The sequence below is a fragment of the Adiantum capillus-veneris genome, chromosome 15, assembly GCF_014529385.1.
Source record: "Adiantum capillus-veneris isolate H3 chromosome 15, ASM1452938v2, whole genome shotgun sequence".
NCBI lineage: Eukaryota > Viridiplantae > Streptophyta > Polypodiopsida > Polypodiales > Pteridaceae > Adiantum > Adiantum capillus-veneris.
This window is the reverse complement of record NC_140945.1, coordinates 158,861,510-158,879,183: the sequence shown is the minus strand read 5'-3', so window position 1 is coordinate 158,879,183 and position 17,674 is coordinate 158,861,510. Positions and strand designations below refer to the sequence as shown.

Genomic DNA, 17,674 nt, shown 5'->3' with positions numbered 1-17,674 from the left:
CACTTTGGCATCATGTGTCACCATGAAGATTCTGCAAGATTGGGGCTCAACCACTTTGCAATGACAGATTATGGATAATGACAGATCATGGTTTCAGTATTGTTTTGGTCTTCCTTTTAAGGTGCCCTTGTCCAGGAAGCTAAGGGTTTGTGTATACACTGCTTGATCATATTTTATATTTGCATTTGAAGTCTTGTATTCATCTCATACCTGAAGAAAATATGACTTTAGTATCCACTAAACATATGCCTAGTACAGGAAAGTATTCCTTGAATTGAGTGGGAGTTATGGCGGAGGAATGGAAGCTCAAGATTGAGAAGTTCAACGGAAAAAACTACCAACATTGGAAGATGTATATTGAAGACTATCTCTACCAGAAGAACCTCTATTTGCCACTAGGCGGTCTTGCGAAGAAGCCCGCAACAATGGCAGATGAAGCATGGATTGTCCTTGATCGAAAGGCACTGGGAACAATCCGGTTAAGCTTAGCGTCAACGGTGGCCTTCAATGTTTCAGAGATGAAGACCACGGAGGACTTGATGACTTCTACGAGAAACCATCGGCATCCAATAAGGTATTTCTTATGAAGCGCTTGTCAATCTAAAGATGGTAGAGAATGGTTCAGTTGCAGAACACCTAAATGAATTTAACACAAACATAAGTCAACTTCGATCGGTGAAAATCAATTTCGATGACGAAGTGCGAGCTCTCCTTATACTATCATCTCTACCGGATAGTTGGGATAGCCTTGTGATGGCTGTAAGTAATTCTATTTTTGGCATAAATACTCTTAAGTTCGATGATGTTGTGGCTGTTCTCCTAAGCGAGGAAATACAAAGGAGAAGCACAGGAGAATCGTCAAGTGCTGCATTGTCAGTAGAAACAAGAGGAAGGCCTAAGGAGAGGTTCAAAAACCAAAAGGGTCGTGATCGCTCAAGACGGAGCAAGTCACACACAAAGTCAGTTCTTTAATGTTGGAACTGCGGCAAGAAGGGCCACGTCAAGAAGGATTGTTGGTCCAAGAAGAAGAAGAAGACAGAGTCTAGCGAATATTGTATATAGCATTTTTAAGCCTAGGAGATTACTTAAGCCTATTGTATATAGATAATTGAGTAGATTACTTAATGGAGAGACAAATTTACATACACGAGATTATAGAGTAGAGAGAGAGAGAGAGTACACACGATATACGTGGTTCACCCAATGTGGGCTACGTTCACGGGAAAGCAGCCACTCAATGGCTTTAGTACTTCAAAACAAGAAGTAGTTTACAAAGGAATTATACCCTTAATGGAGCCATTAGGAAAGAAATGGACTCATTTTCGGGCCTTTCAACTCTAGTGAGAGAATGCTCCTTAGCCAATAGGAAGAAGGCTAACGTTACGTTGAAAAAATATTTTTTCTCATTTTGAAAATGTCCATGAAAACCATTTTGGTGAAATTGTCACTATCATCAGAAAAGTAAGGCGCTTGATAATGACATCTGGCACAAGCGCCGAACGCCTTTTTATGACCCGTTGTTGCTATCATATAAAGTGAAGTACTTGTACTTGTGCATCTCGCACAAGTATCAATCACATTTTTATGAAGTACTCGCAATTTAAATTCGAACAGATTGTACTTGATAGTGATTGATAGGTACTATTTAAGACTATGAAGGAGTCAGAACCAAGCGAATAGAAGCGCTTGAGGGGTCTCTGGGACCTCTATTCGCTTCATTCTGACCTTATGAGGACCTAGGATTAAGATGTAGCACTTTTTAAGCCCACGGATGCATCCGGAACATCCAAAAACCATAGGATAGCTCTTTAAAACACTGAAATCTAACGTCTCTAGCTCAAGATATAGCATTTTTAAGCCTAGGGCCTCATGAGGTTAGTACCAAGCGGATAGAGGCCTCTATTCGCTCAAGGGCCTCATGAGGTCAGTACCAAGCGAATATTGTATATAGCACTTTTAAGCCTAAGGCCTCATGAGGTGAGTACCAAGCGAATAGAGGCCCTTGAGGAATCTCAAGGGCCTCTATCCGCTTGGTACTGACCTCATGAGGCCCTAGGCTTTAAAATGCTATATCTTGAGCTAGAGACGTTAGATTTCAGTGTTTTAAAGAGCTATCCTATGGTTTTTGGATGTTCCGGATGCATCCGTGGGCTTAAAAAGTGCTACATCTTAATCCTAGGTCCTCATAAGGTTAGAATGAAGCGAATAGAGGTCCCAGAGACCCCTCAAGCGCTTCTATTCGCTTGGTTCCGACTCCTTCATAGTCTTAAATAGTACCTATCAATCACTATCAAGTACAATCTGTTCGAATTTAAATTGCGAGTACTTCATAAAAATGTGATTGATACTTGTGCGAGATGCACAAGTACAAGTACTTCACTTTATATGATAGCAACAACGGGTCATAAAAAGGTGTTCGGCACTTGTGCTAGATGTCATTATCAAGCGCCTTACTTTTCTGATGATAGTGACAATTTCACCAAAATGGTTTTCATGGACATTTTCAAAATGAGAAAAAATATTTTTTCAACGTAACGTTAGCCTTCTTCCTATTGGCTAAGGAGCATTCTCTCACTAGAGTTGAAAGGCCCGAAAATGAGTCCATTTCTTTCCTAATGGCTCCATTAAGGGTATAATTCCTTTGTAAACTACTTCTTGTTTTGAAGTATTAAATCCATTGAGTGGCTGCTTTCCCGTGAACGTAGCCCACATTGGGTGAACCACGTATATCGTGTGTACTCTCTCTCTCTCTACTCTATAATCTCGTGTATGTAAATTTGTCTCTCCATTAAGTAATCTACTCAATTATCTATTTAGCTACGTTTTATTTCCTAACAGAATCTTCATCTCTTAAAGGGAGGAAGTGCAGGTTTTAGGTGAAGCAAGGGATTGGTTTGAAGAACTGATCAACTCTCCTTTGCAATTGTCCCTAGATCAGATGATGTGTTTGGTTCCAGCTTTCAGGGAAAGATCGTTGAATAAATTGTTGGGTAGAGGAGCTGAATTGTCCTCACAACCCATTATTGAACCAAGTGTTCACTCTATACACCCTTCTGATGTTGATTTTGTAGTACGAGTGATTGAGGTGACTTTTCAAGGAAGACTGTTTGAAGAAGTGCTTCTTGATGGAGGATCTCGAGTAAATATATTACCTGAATCTGTGTATCTTGCTATGAATTTGGGGAAATTAGAACCAGCACCTTTCCAAGTTAAGATGGCTGATCAAACAAGGGTGCAACCAGTTGGAATTTTAAGACAAACTTCTGTGCTAATATCAGGTATGCAATTTCTGGTGAACTTTGTGGTACTCAGGATGAAAGAAGGGCATAGTTCTTATGAGATGTTGCTTGGTAGACCTTGGTTTGGATTAGCCAAGGTGAAACAGGATTGGGGGGAGAATCAGGTTGTTCTTACCAAAGGTAAACAAGTTCTTACTATTCCTATGCTTGGGAGGAAGCAAATTTCAGGCAAGGAGAGACCAATGTTTGCCCAATAAATTAAATTAGCAGATGAAGTTGAGGATGATGAGGAAGAAGCATTCTTGCAGGCTAATCCTACAATTGTACCAGTGTTTGAAGTGGATGTTGAGGGTATTTTGCAGAAAGATGAAGGATCAGAGTATGGGAAAGAAGAACCTGTTTCAAGTCAGGAAATTCAAGGAGCTGATGTATCAAGAATGATGTATCAGGGTGTGGCTTCTAGCTCTAAGGAGGTAAGTTTGTACGAAGAACAAGAGGCTAAAGATATGGTGGAGAAGTTTTACAACAAAAGGTTTGGACAATTCAAGAGAGTTGAACAGGATGAGTTGAAGGAGCTTAATTTGGGCACTGAAGAGGATCCTAAAATGGTGAAGGTCAGTGTACATGTGGATGGTCAGTTTTTGCAGGACTTGTTGCATTTGTTACAGGAATTTAAGGATGTATTTGCTTGGGATTATTTTTATCTTAAAGGGATTGATCCTAATTTGCATCAACATCACATCAACCTCAAGGAGGATGCAGTACCTATTGTTCAACAGAGGTACAGAATGAACCCTAATTTTGCAGCTCAAGTAAAATAGGAAATTGACAAGTTGTTAGCTGTTGGGTTTATCCAACCTATCCATGAAGTCACATAGTTGTCTACTATTATTGTGGTTCCCAAAAAGAATGGGAAAATCAGGGTTTGTGTTGACTATAGGAAATTAAATGCTGCAACCATCATTGATCCTTTCCCTATGCCTTTTTGTGATGCTATTTTGGATGTAGTAGTAGCTGGACAAGAAACTTATAGTTTTTTGGATGGGTTTTCTGGGTACAACCTGATTCAGGTGGTTGAGGAAGATCAGCACAAAACAACTTTTATAACAGAATGGGGGGCTTATGCTTCTATTGTCATGAATTTTGGGCTAAATAATGGTCCACCATCTTTCAATTACACAGCTTATCAGACTTTTGAGCCCTATTTGCAGGATTTCATGAGGGTTTTTATGGATGATTTTTCAATTTTTGGCAAAAAGGACTTACATTTGCAACATTTGAGGTTATGCTTTGAAAGATGTAGGATGTTTAGAATGTGTCTAAATCCTTACAAAAGTGTGATTGCAGTAAAGAGTGGTATTCTATTGGGTCATGTGGTATCTCATCAGGGGATGTCCATTGATGATAAGAAGATTGAAGTGATTCAAGCAGCAAAGGCTCCTACAAATGTTAAGGAGTTGGGTAGATTTGTTGGCCAGGTTAAGTGGCATAGCAGGTATATCAGGTATTTAGCCAATGTGTGCATGCCTCTTACTCATTTGACTAAGAAACATGTACCTTTTGTGTGGTTTGATGCTCAGGAAAGATCCTTCCAATATTGAAGAAGATGATATCAATTACTCCTATCTTACAGGCTCCTGATTGGAATTTACCTTTCCATGTTTTTTTGGATGCTTCAGATGTGGATGTTAGAGCTATATTGATGCAGGAAGGTGTCAAGGGTTGGTTTAGTCCTATATATTATGCTTCTTGTGTGTTAACCTCTGCGGAAAGAACTATGCAATGAGACTGAGAGGGAAGCTTTGGGCATGGTGTATGCTTTGACCAAATTCAAGCATTACTTGTTATGCAACGGGGTGATCTTTCATGTAGATCATCAGGCTTTGCTTTACTTAATAAAAAAACCATTGCTTACAGGGAGGTTGGCTAGATGGATGTTATTATTGCAAGAGTTTGATTTTGTTATTATTCATACACAAGGCAAGGAGTATGCTATTGCAAATTACTTAAGTCGGATTGAGACAAGTGAAAATCCTATAGGTGTTATTGATTGTCTTCCTGATGCTCAGTTGTTTGATGTTCAAACTGTCAATTCTGATTATTGGTATGATCAGATCTTAGTGTTTTTGATGGATGGTACAATGCCATCAGACTTTTCTACAGATCAGAGAAGAAATTTTTCACTAAAAAGTAGACCTTTCTTGGTTAGCTGGAGCTTCATATAAGAAAGGAATTGATCAAGTCATTAGAAGATGTGTCCCTGATTTTGAACAATCAGCTATTTTACAGGAAGCACATTTTGGGGCTGTTGGAGGACATTTTTCAGGAGATATTTCTGGAAAAAAAGGTTTACAGCAGGATTATGGTGGCCCACTGTGTTGAAGGATGCTCACAATCATGCTAAGAGTTGTGTGATATGTCAGAAGATGGGTCACCCTAATTCTACAAAAAGAATGAATGATCATCCAATCTTGCCTCTAGAACCTTTTCAAAAATGGGGTCTAGATTTTGTGGGACCAATAAAGCCAACTACTAGTAGGGGATGCAAGTATATATTGGTGGCTATTGATTATTGTACTAAATGGGTGGAGGCTGTAGCATTAAAAGACAATACAGCTGCTAGTGTGATGACCAGGTTTGGTTGTCCTGTGGAGTTGGTAAGTGACAGAGGATCTCATTTTCTGAATGCTGTTATTGTTGAACTTACTAAAACTCATATGATCATGCACAAAAAATCCAAAGCTTATCATCCTCAGGCCAATGATCAATCCGAGATTACTAACAAGATATTGATTAGGATTTTGAAGAAGATTATGCAGGATAATAAGAAGGATTGGGATGAAAAGTTAGATTCAACTTTGTGGTCCGCTTTCAAAGTGACTACAGGTATGACTCCATTCAGGTTAGTTTATGGGCTTGAAGCAGTTGTCCCTATGGAGTTTGTGGTACCTAGTCTCAGGGTGAGTGCTGAGAAAATGACTCCCAAAATGTCTGTTCAACATAGAAGCGGGTATTTGTTACAGTTGGAAGAAGATAGGCATGTCAGTTTTTATATAGCTGAAATAATTCAGAGGAGGAGAAAATCTTGGGTGAATCAGAATATCAAGTTCAAAGTTTTTCAGGTGGGAGATTGGGTTATGCTTTATAACTCTAGATTGGGACCACATCCTGGCAAATTAACTTTAAGATACAAGGGACCATATCAAATTGTTGAGAATAGGGATCAGGGTACTTTTATTGTTGCTGATGTGTATGGGACAAGAGTGGATTCTCCAGTTAATGGTTTCAGATTGAAAAAGTTTGTTGGTAAACCACCTCATTTAGATTGGCCTACAGCAACAGTTGTCCAAGTAGATGAGTTGATGGATGAAGTAGTGTACAAAGATACTGATAATCAGAGGGAGGGTATTCAAGTCTTGGGAAATCAGGTGCAGTTTGGTGGAGATGTCAGAATTTGGAAATTGTCTGATTTTTGGATCGGATTATTGGAGGTCGGATATTTTTTTACTGCAACTTTTCAAAATTTTCTCGAGAAGAGTGATGATTGTCCACTATGGTCTATTTTTAATGAGTGCCTTGAAAAGTGTAAGGTGCACTTAAGTGACGTTTCCAGCGCACGAGTTGAGAGTTTCTCACGTTTCCAAATTTTATTCCCTTCCTCGTCGCATTTCCTTTTCAAGCGCTGCATACGGGATGATTCTCTTCACCTATGCCATTCTATTCTTCAGCCCTCTACTCTCTTTCATCATTCTCTTGCTTGCATGATGGGAAAACCAAAAGGGGGACTTGCTGCCCGACCAAAACTTGATGAAGAAGAGCCAAACAACAAGCGCTCAAGGAGAAAGCAAGTGTCCATGAGGATAGATGTGAGTAGTCCTGAGCTTGAAGACCAACCTTCTGGAGAAGAAGATCCCGACACCCCACCGGCAATGACACCTATGAAGTTGTATCAGACCTTGATGGATCCCTATGTGGATTTTAGAGTGGAGCTTGACTGTTCTGTAGAGGTACATTCACTATGGTTAAAGAAGATAGGTTTATCTTATTTTGTTTTTTTGCCATGGCAAGAGTGGAAAGGAAACATGTATGCTAAATCTCAAGTGGAGATTGTCAGAAAGACAAAGGGTATGTTGTCTATCAATGTAGCTTTGAGTCCTCAATTGATTGCCGAAGTATTTAAACTTCCAATCAATGGAACTTCTCAGATTCCTAAGTGCTCTGATTTCTTGTTGAAGAAGGAGTTTGGATCCAGAGAGGGTGGCAAAAATTATTACATGTTGAAGAATGTCAAAACTGTTAGAAGAGAACAGCTGAAGTGGTATCTAGAGAAAGGAATAGCTGAAGTGGTATCTAGAGAAAATATGTTTTCTAGTTAAATTTGATTATATGTCCAAGGAGAATTTTGCTCCTCTATGTTTTGCTGAGCAAGGAGGAAGTGTTAATTGGGCTTATCTAGTTTGTGAGAGGATCAATGGGGAGATTAATATGTCTGACAAGAGGAAAGCTTCTACAAACAGTAGGTTGTGTGCCTACTTGGCAGCCTTGTTTTCTTATGTTCAAAAGTTGGAAAGTAGTGATGTTTCTTTGACTATTGTAGGCAGGACAGAAGGGTATACACAGCTACACCCTAATATTCGTGGGGTGCAAGTACCTGCAAAGCTAATCAATGATCAGGTGAAGGCAGAGACTTATGTGTTCATGATTAAAGCAGGTTATAATCACAGTGAATCTCTCAAAAGTGTGCATACTCCTGAAGTTGTACACTCTTTGAAGGACATGGATATTTCATTAAAGAAGCCTGATACAGGGACATCAAATCAGGTCAAGCTTGGCAAGGTTTTCACTTTGTCCAAGAAGAGAAAAGTAGAGGTGGAACCTATAGTCAAACAACTGAATTTTGATGATTTGTCTTATCCAAAGACTTTCAAGCCAACAGATGCTGGAATGGCAGAGAAGATGCTTTTAGGTGTCAAAGAGTTTATTCATCAACAACAGCAGGATATGGAAATACAGTTACAATCTGTGGCTGATTCTAGTGTTTCAAAAATATTGTTGCATGATCAAACTGTCAATGCTAATGCCTTGCAGAAAGAGTTGGAGAATGTCAAAGTTACACATCAGAAGGAAATTCAGGATCTGATGGTGGCACATCAGAATGAGTTAGCCAAGGAAAAGCTTTCTTTGCAGAAGTTTTAAGATTGGACAGTGGATTTGGAAACAAAAGTCCAATCAGAATTGCAACAGTTGGCCACTGTCAATAAAGAGTTGCAGGGATGTGGAGAATCAGATCTTGAATCAGAGAATCAAACCTTTGGAGAAATTGGAGAAACAGGTGTTGGGAGAAGAGGAAGTAGCTGTCAATGGTGTTCATATATCTGAAGGGGACATGTCAGTCCTTAGGTAACATTTAGAAACAGGTATGCAGGAAGTATGGGCAACTTTCAGAGAAGAGATGAGTTCCCTTATCAAGCATCCTTATGAGAAGGTCATATCAGGGTTTGTCAGTAACCATGAAGCTAATTTACTAAAGGAGATCATGGAATAGTTAAATAAAGAGAGAGATTTGTACAAAAAACAGGTTCACGATTATAAAGGAAAGAATATTTCACAATCTGCATTTGCTGAGAAGAAGATATCAGTTGATCCAATTTCAATGGATATGGGTATTGGTAAAGGTTTGTCTGCAATTCACAGATCAGATGAGCAAGAGATCACTATTTTTCCAGATGATGATGTAGTTGTTGGTGTTAATGTTGGATCAATGACAGTTTCTGAACCTATTGTGCTTGTTCCAAAATACTTGTCAGATTCTGATGTACTTCACAATGAACCCATTTTCTGAAATGATGTAATCATGGCATTTTCTTTTTTACTTTACTGATCAAGGGATGTGTGGATACAAGTCAGATTTTGTCAAATCCACCACCGGGATGTGCCATGTGTTGAAGGGTAAATACAAAGTAGGATATGTAGTCGGGTATCGGATGTACTGTCTGATTGTTAGTTGCCAGTCGGATATTGTAAGCATGAAGACCTTAATCGGATATTATTAGTGTATGCCAAGAATCAGGCAGTTCTAATTGAATTCAGGGCTCAGCTTTATATTTGGGAACAGGGAACTTTGGGAAGTCGGGCATTAGGAAATTTCGGAGGTCATTTGGAGGGCCATATGAAAGAGAGAGAAAATAGAGCGCGTCCAATGAGCTTGAGGGCTACATTACGTAGGAAAATACGTGGAAAGACTCAAGAAATAGGAAAATAATTTAAAACTTTCACGAATCTAGGATTTTGGCATCGTAACTTCTTTGCTTTTACCGAGCTGTTAGGTGCATGTGTGGTCTCACCTGCTGATATTCTCTTATGGTCATTAACGTACTGGAGGGTGGCCATTAAGCTTGCACAAGATATTGGAATTGTAAAACCCTTTCCCTCCATTAGGATTCTTTCAAAGTGAATCTCCCTCCACTAAAGCTTTTCTCTCATAGCTATGGCTTCTACGTCTTCCTGCCCAAGAAGCTCTAGGTGTTTATGGTCTCTCACACCAACTAGCAACACCTGCACTTTGCCTAGAAGGCCAAGTAGTAGCATATCATCAATTACATTATCAACTTCAATAAGTGCAGAGAACCAATGGGTTGGACAAAGGATAAACAAAGGCTCATGGGTCCTAATGCAACCAAGAAGAGCCAAGAGGTCTAGTGCTATCAATGTTTACCGCTCAGCATGGAAGGCCAGAGTGTTGGATTTCAAAGTTGAAATCGGCAAAACATCTGTAAAGAAGTTCTTGTTCAGCATGTATTTACCCATCCAGACGTGATAGCAAATGGTGGAAATGTGTCAGATATACATCAACCACGTTGCAATTGTAAGTATTCTTCACATCTCAACTACATTTGATTTGTCATTTCACTTATTGATACTATCACTTTAACTTTTGTTATATATTTTGCAACGTTTATCCCTCTTCTTATGAGCAATGGCTCTATTATTCACATCTCAACTACATTAGATTTGTCGTTTTCACTTAGTTTAACTCTTGTTATATATTTTGCATATGTTTATCTCTCTTCTTATGAGCAATGGGAGCCTGTGGAGTGCATAATAGGCCTCTTCCTTTTCGTTCATGCCCACATTGGTTCTTTATAGTATTCAGGGAGAACCAGCAAAAGCCTGGCTGATGAAGGAATATTTTTCTATGACCACTTCTACCAACTCTGCCCAGGGAATAAGAATGGCATGTTGGTAAAAGTGCCTCTACCAACCGACTGGAACACTGTGGACTGGCCAGTTCCTGAGGGAACAATGGTGGAGGCAATGCGAAGTAAGCTCTACAAGGATATACAGAGGTCTCTACGTAGCTGTATTCCCACCAAACTGGTTAGAATTGCAAACTTTTGTCATGCTACACTGTTCATAGAGTTGTTTCATAACTACAATATACGTGTTATGAAAACTATGTTCATGTGCAAGTTATTTCAGTAGTCATCCTGTGATAAACTTCTTGACAGAGGATGGTATGTAAAGGAAGAGATTGGCATATGGTGTGAGGTCACGCTTGACACTCTAGCTGTCAAGTACATGATTGCAAGACAATCAGTGTTAGTCTCCTTTTGGTATATGCGATCACAAATGCTCAGAGGTAAGTACATTCCTGTGGACCAGGTTTCTACAGTTATGGAAGATAATCTTGCTATGGATGTGGAAGTGTTTGATAAAGAGCATGGCCTAATGTTGGTGGTTACAATAAGGGAGCTATGCAGTCTTCTGCAGTTATGGCACGACATAATTGAAGAGTCAATGGACAGGGACCTTTCAGATTTTTCCTTTTTCCTAGCTGGTCGTAAGCTGATGCGGCGTAGGGAGAAAGATATTTTGTGCAAAGAGTTGGATGGTCCGGTTGAAATAGTGTCAATGTAACAAAGATTCTTGTGAACCCAAGTGTATACGAGTGACTTTCAATACATTAAGTTTTTTTGATCTCATTTGTCAATTGTGGTCTGTGAATATAAGTGTTCTTGAAATACATTTCTTTAGCCATTGCCACATCTCTCTCTCTCTCTCTCTCTCTCTCTCTCTCTCTCTCTCTCTCTCTCTCTCTCTCTCTCTCTCTCAATGTAAGGCAACACAAAGACATGATAGAAGAGTCATCTTAATTCATTAGAAACTACAAACTCGTTCGTGAACAATGGACTGAGATACAATTTCTGTAAGTATGGAATCAAAATGTCTTCAAGGTAAAAATCAAAGGTATGCCCTTCAAAAGAGGGTGGTGAGATAGTTTTTCCTGGTGGATTTAGGTCTCTCTTTTCAGGAGTATCATCAATCAGTAGTGTATATTTGCATCAAAGGGTACATCGATTTGGATGAACGGTTTGTAAAAAAGTTGTAACTTGGGTTTTTAGGGTGGTAGTGGCCCTCGACGGTAACGCATCTTCTCTGATCATACAAAAAGGCAAAATCTGTCGTATCAGCACCGGATACACCGCAAACTATTCTAACTAGTGGCAACAAGTTTTTCCTTTGCACTGAAGACCATACAGCAACTCTGAAGCGCAAAAGAAGAAACTAAATAAATTCTTTTGCTCCTGACGAACCACAACTTGACAAGTACCCATCCGAAATGTTTACAAATCCTCGTAGTTGTCTGTTATACCCAGAGGCACACGCATCAGTAGTAATCCATTGATGTCCAAGATAATCAACCTCTGCAAAAGTTGACAAGTACATATAAGTAGTTAGAAGCTGAACATATTTTGCCATACTTGAATAGACATTACAGGAACAACCGTATCTACAGATAGCAAGGGTCCATACTGGGTCTCTATAGTGTTGTTGTCATTGTTGCTATCCTTTGCTTTTGCTTCGTCGTCGTAGTCATCGTTCTCATCTTCATCGAGGGTCGGACCCCATGGCTCTTTTTGCCTCATCCAGGGTTTCCTCCAAGGTCTTTTCCTCACCCTCTGTTGGACGGTTTGCCTCATCCAGGGTTTCCTCCATGGGCTTTTTTGGATCCTCCACTTGCCTACTTGCCTCTTTCATTGTCTCCTCCATAAGCCCCTCTGCTTGTACACTAGCACCTTCCATATCCTCGTTTGGCCTTTCTGCATCCTTGGCCCTTTCATCTTTGGCTGGTATGACCCCCTTGGCCCGCTGTGGTTCCACTATATCTGATGCAGGGGCTTGTGGTGGTGGCTCGTCACATATTGTTATACCGATTGTGCGGTCGTCCAAGAAGCTATCTTCAACTTCTCTGGGCTTCGACATAGTGACAAGTGTTGTATTAGACTTGCCCGATATCTTTGCAAATAATCATATGTGTGCTTTGCACAGCACTCTGCAAAATTGAAAGACCACATAGTGAGAAGTCTTGTATAAAGAAAACCAAAACTGGCTGAATGCATTGCTAAATGGTTACCTTAATCATGAAACTTTGTAATGCAAAGTAGCTTTGCAGGACATATTTTGCATGAGAAGACATATCCAGCCGCAAGAAGTTGCATCGGTTTGATTTGGTACAGGCACATCTTTGATTGGGGCCTTGTATAGTTCTTACCTTCCACATAGCTTGCCATAAGCAAGCAATAATCTCTTTACACAACTGCATAAAGGAGTATCAGGATGTTAGCTTGAGGCTTTCAAGTTTACATGGATATCCATAAGGAAACACTTTCTGATACATAACACTTATAGCCTAATTTTAGGGTGGGTTCCAGTGATGGTTGTTCTCATAAGGAAAGATGATGACGGTTACTTCCAGCATAGCACAGTGAAGAAATCAACTTTTGAATGTGCCAGATGGATTGTTCTTCTATCTAATAATCACAGACATTTGTGGATCAAGAAGAAACACCTCCGTGTGGGTGTGCGGTGGAAGTTGACTTTTGATCAAACTGCAAGGAGTGTCCCTGATTTAAAACACCTATCATTTGAGTTTTCAAAGTTATCAAAATATTAAAACTTACTTAAGACAAACGTAGATAATTGTATCTGATATCTGAGCATCTGGATCCAACAATATATTAACGTCCACTGTATCCAGAGCCATCTTTTTGGCTCCATCTATAAATGATATCTCTGCAAGCAAACCATCCTTCATTGAAAGTAGAGTATCTTTGTTGATGGCATCTATTGATCGGGTCACATTGTATTCTCTTTGCCTATGGGACTCCATTGTTGCTTTCATTTTCTCCTTAAGTTATGCTTCCCTTATGTCTTCTGTTTGGCGAGAAACCGTCTTTGCCCTTGCCCTTGTATTAACATCATGTGTGACATCTACAACTGTGACTTGTGGCAATAGTTCAGGGGGGTATAGAAAAATTTCTCTCATTTTCTTATCCCTGCAGTCATTGGGTACCAGAAAGTCACCCTATGGGCATGGACTGCTACAATGGTCATGTCACTGAAGTATTCAAGGTGGAAGTCCTCTGCTGCTTCTTGTAGAGCCATCAATGCAACCACTTTTCACCTTTTAGTGCCCCAGGTCGCTTCCTCACAAATGGACCTCACCATCCTCTGGAAGGGCAGCTTTGGTATGCACAAATCAACACATTTCTGCGCCTTCCTGATTTCTCTGAAAAGTCCCATGCCACTCTGTAACTTCTTCATCCTTGGACCTTTCAAAATCTTACTTGGTTTTCCAGGTCTCTTCTTTGGGGTTGCAGATCTGCTACTTGCCTTAGCTGCTAACCTTGGTCCCTTGCCCCCCTTTCTTGCAATGGCCTTTGTTCTATCCATTCCACTGTATACAAATAGAAGAGTCTCTCTCTCTCTCTCTCTCTCTCTCTCTCTCTCTCTCTCTCTCTCTCTCTCTCTCTCTCTCTCTCTCTCTCTCTCCCCCCCCCTTCCCCCCCTGTCTCCACCTATTTCTCCCTTTCTCTATATAACACACACACACAAACTCTCTCTCTCTCTCTCTCTCTCTCTCTCTCTCTCTCTCTCTCTCTCTCTCTCTCTCTCTCTCTCTCTCTCTCTCTCTCTCTGTTTGTGTGTGTGTGTGTTTCTCCAAATCATACCAAAACACACACAGTCTCCCTCTCTCTCACTCATTCTCTTTGCCTCTCCACGGTACTAAAGGTGCGCGTAGATACATCCAAAGAGTAGTTGACTGTCTCCGCGCGCCTTTAGTATAGAGAGTGTGTGAGTGAGTGTCTAAGAGAGAGAGTGAGTGTGTGTGTGTGTGTGTCTAAGAGAGAGAGATATGGAAATTTCATGTGACAAAGAAAGAGAGAGAGAGAGAGAGAGAGAGAGAAAGAAACAGAGAGAGAGAGAGAGACCTTTGAGAAAGAGAGAGGGTGATAGAGAGAGAGAGAGGCACAGAGAGACCTTTGAGAAAGAGAGAGACAGAGAGAGAGAGAAGGCCAAACCTTGGTAGAAGACGCAAACGTAGTCTCCTTTTCACCTTCTCTCTGTCGCAGACGCAAACGCACTCTCACTTTCTCCTTCTCTCACCCTCTCGGTGTCCCTCTTTCTCTCTCATACTTTTTAGGTGTCACTCACTAACCAATCGCGCCACATTAAATGACCGAACGTGCGACATCATTCCATCGAGATTCTATTTTTATGAACACGTGGGGCGCCGCTGGGTGTTAACGGTTATATATGTTTCTAGAGGGGGGGAGAGAGAGAGAGAGAGAGAGAGAGAGAGAGAGAGAGAGAGAGAGAGAGAGAGAGAGAGAGAGAGAGAGAGAGAGAGAGAGAGAGAGAGAGAGAAACATAGAAAGAGAGTGAAAACTCAGAAATTGAGCGAGAGAGAGAGAGAGAGAGAGAGAGAGAGAGAGAGAGAGAGAGAGAGAGAGAGAGAGAGAGAGAGATAGATAGATAGATAGATAGTTCTATTATCGTCCTGGGAGGTCAAATATGACCTATGGGACCAAATGAACATGTCACGTGGTGTGAGTGGAGTTCATAAGTGACTCTCGATGCTCAAAAATGGCTGAAATGAGCGTCGTAATAGAGAGTCCACATCGTGGTTGGGAGAGGAAGGTATGTAGGGAGAGCTCATGGCTGAATATATGGGGAAAAGAGGACCTAATGTGGTCAAAAGCTGAGCACTCAATTAGTGTGTGGTACTCACTCTCTCACACTTGACGAGGGCATAAGGTGCAAAGTCGATGACACTCCTCGCCAGTGCCCCAACGTCCTGTCTCGCAGCGTAGAGAATGGGAGCTAAGACGAATGGAGGCAATGGTGCGGATGGCACTCAACGGGATGGGCTCAAGGATGTAGGAATGGGTTCGGTTACCTCGTTCCGAGAAGAAGAGAGATTTGTAGTTTGGGGCAACGTGTGTGGTGTAATGGCTGAAGCGAGAACCTCCGGATTTCTCCCAAGCCATGATACATTGGCGTTGTAAGAAGGCCTCATTAACTTGGGAGTCGATCGACGCATCCTTGACCAAGTGACATGCATCCCATCTTCCAAACCATTTCTTGATATCAAGCATCCACCCCGAACTTAGTATTTTGCTCTTGCATGTCTTTTGAACCTTTTGACTTGCTTCATATGCGATTCTAGGAAGTCGATGCAAAGGGCTACGTTGTGTCTTACGCATGTACTCCACAACCCTTTCCATGCCCAAGACCTCAATGGGAAGCGATCCGGACTCAAGAAGTAAGAGCATGTAGGGTGTTTGTGTCTTGACTTGGAGAAAGTTGGTGAGAAAACGCTTTTGGACATTCTCAAACTCTTTCCAAGTAGACTTCCCGATGCTTCCACCCCACACCTCCACTCCATAAAGAAGCACCGGTGTCACCAATGTGTCAAAGAGGTACTTTTTGAGAGCCCAACACTTGATCTCTCCTGCATTGCACATGTTCTCAAATGCATAATAAGCCCTCTTTCCGGCTTCCAAGCGACGCATTGCACAATCCTTCCATTTATGATTGGATGGAACCTCAAGGCCAAGGTAATTGAAGTGATCTACCACTTCAAGTTTCTCATTGTTGTATACAATGCATGGATTTTCGTCATTGAGGGTCTTTACAAGCATAACCTTGGTTTTGGATCCATTCACGATCAGCCCGCTATGTAGGCAAAAGCGTTCCAAGACACTCATAAGCTTTTGTGCATCTTCTAAGGTATGTGCCAAGAGCACTACATCATCGGCATAAATCAAAAGCATGATCACCGCATTTCCAATCTTAACCTCTTCTATGCCTTCTTGCTGCATAAAATCAAGAACCATGTATTCCAATTCATCAATGAGTAGCCCAAAGAGGGTTGGGGAAAGTGGGCATCCTTGTTTGACACCAATAGTGCTTGCAAAAAATTCTGAAATTCCATCCCCCATACGTAATCGACATATCACTTTTTGGTAGATGCGAAAGACTGCATGCATAAATTCTCTCGGCACTTGAAGGCTTTGCATACGTCTCCAAAGATTTCCTCGCGGTACCATGTCAAAAGCTTTCTTGATATCCACAAAGCAACAATACAACTTTTTTCCTTTCAATCGAGACGCTTCCATAAGAACTCGAAGAGTGAAAAGGTGATCAATAGTGCTATGATGCTTTCGAAAACCTGCTTGGCCAAGCGCACGTTTGCCATTCTTTTCAGCCCATTCACTTATCTTCATCTCCATGATACATCCAAATAACTTTGCCATCAAAGAACCAACCATTATAGTGCGATAGTTGTTCACATTGTTTACATCTCCTCCTTTGTGCAAAGGTTTGATCCAATTTGCACTCCAATCATGAGGCATGCCATACTGAAGTGCAAGGTTAAACATATCGCATATCCAATATCGTGTTTTCTTGCTTGTCCATTTAATCATTTCAGCCTTGACACCTTGAAGGTCACCTGCCTTGCGAGTAGCAAGTTTCTCAAGCGCGCGGCATACATCTTCAATGGTAAAGAAGGGAGACATAAATGGAAGGGAGCTACAACCCTCCATCTTATCAACATTGGGTTGCTCATAGAGGTTCTTACAATGCATATACATATCCTCAAGAGTCAAGTCACCAAAGCTCTCAACGCGCTTGCCTTTTAGATTTTGCCAAAACTTGCCACATGCATGTGCTTTCTCTTGTGCTAAAAGAAGTTGTTTTTCGACTTCCCACCTTCTCCTCTTCTTTTGAACAAGTGCTTTGTATGTGTGTGAACATTCCAAGTAAACTTCCTTGTCTTTGATTGCATCCAATCTTAGCAAGTGTTTTCGGGCTTGACTACATTCCATGTCAAACCATTTCTTCTTGGTGCTACCCTTCTTAGACCTTTTGCAAGACATGTGTTTCACCGAAAAGCATTCCTTCGCACAAGAGAAAATTACTTCTTTGAAAACTTTCCACTTGCATTCTAATGTTGGGCTCCTTTGATGCTCTATCATGCTTAACATTTGGTCCACCATATCAGCATATATAAGTGCTCGTTTGAAGTCTAGACGTAGGTACAAATGATTCACATTATGATTGGAGGCTACATGCTCGGGCCGTTTACC

At 40.9% G+C, this 17,674-nt stretch overlaps 1 protein-coding gene and 1 pseudogene across 1 annotated transcript; both read left to right on the top strand.

Annotated features, from left to right (window-relative positions):
• The first annotated feature begins 6,601 nt into the window (after positions 1 to 6,601).
• Positions 6,602 to 7,615, top strand: LOC147441752 (uncharacterized). The gene has a single exon (XM_086483476.1). It carries the CDS (start codon positions 6,602 to 6,604, stop codon positions 7,613 to 7,615), a length of 1,014 nt encoding a protein of 337 aa, XP_086339602.1.
• Positions 7,616 to 7,625: 10 nt separating this feature from the next.
• LOC147441751 (uncharacterized) lies at positions 7,626 to 9,081 on the top strand (annotated as a pseudogene).
• The last annotated feature ends 8,593 nt before the right edge of the window (positions 9,082 to 17,674 follow it).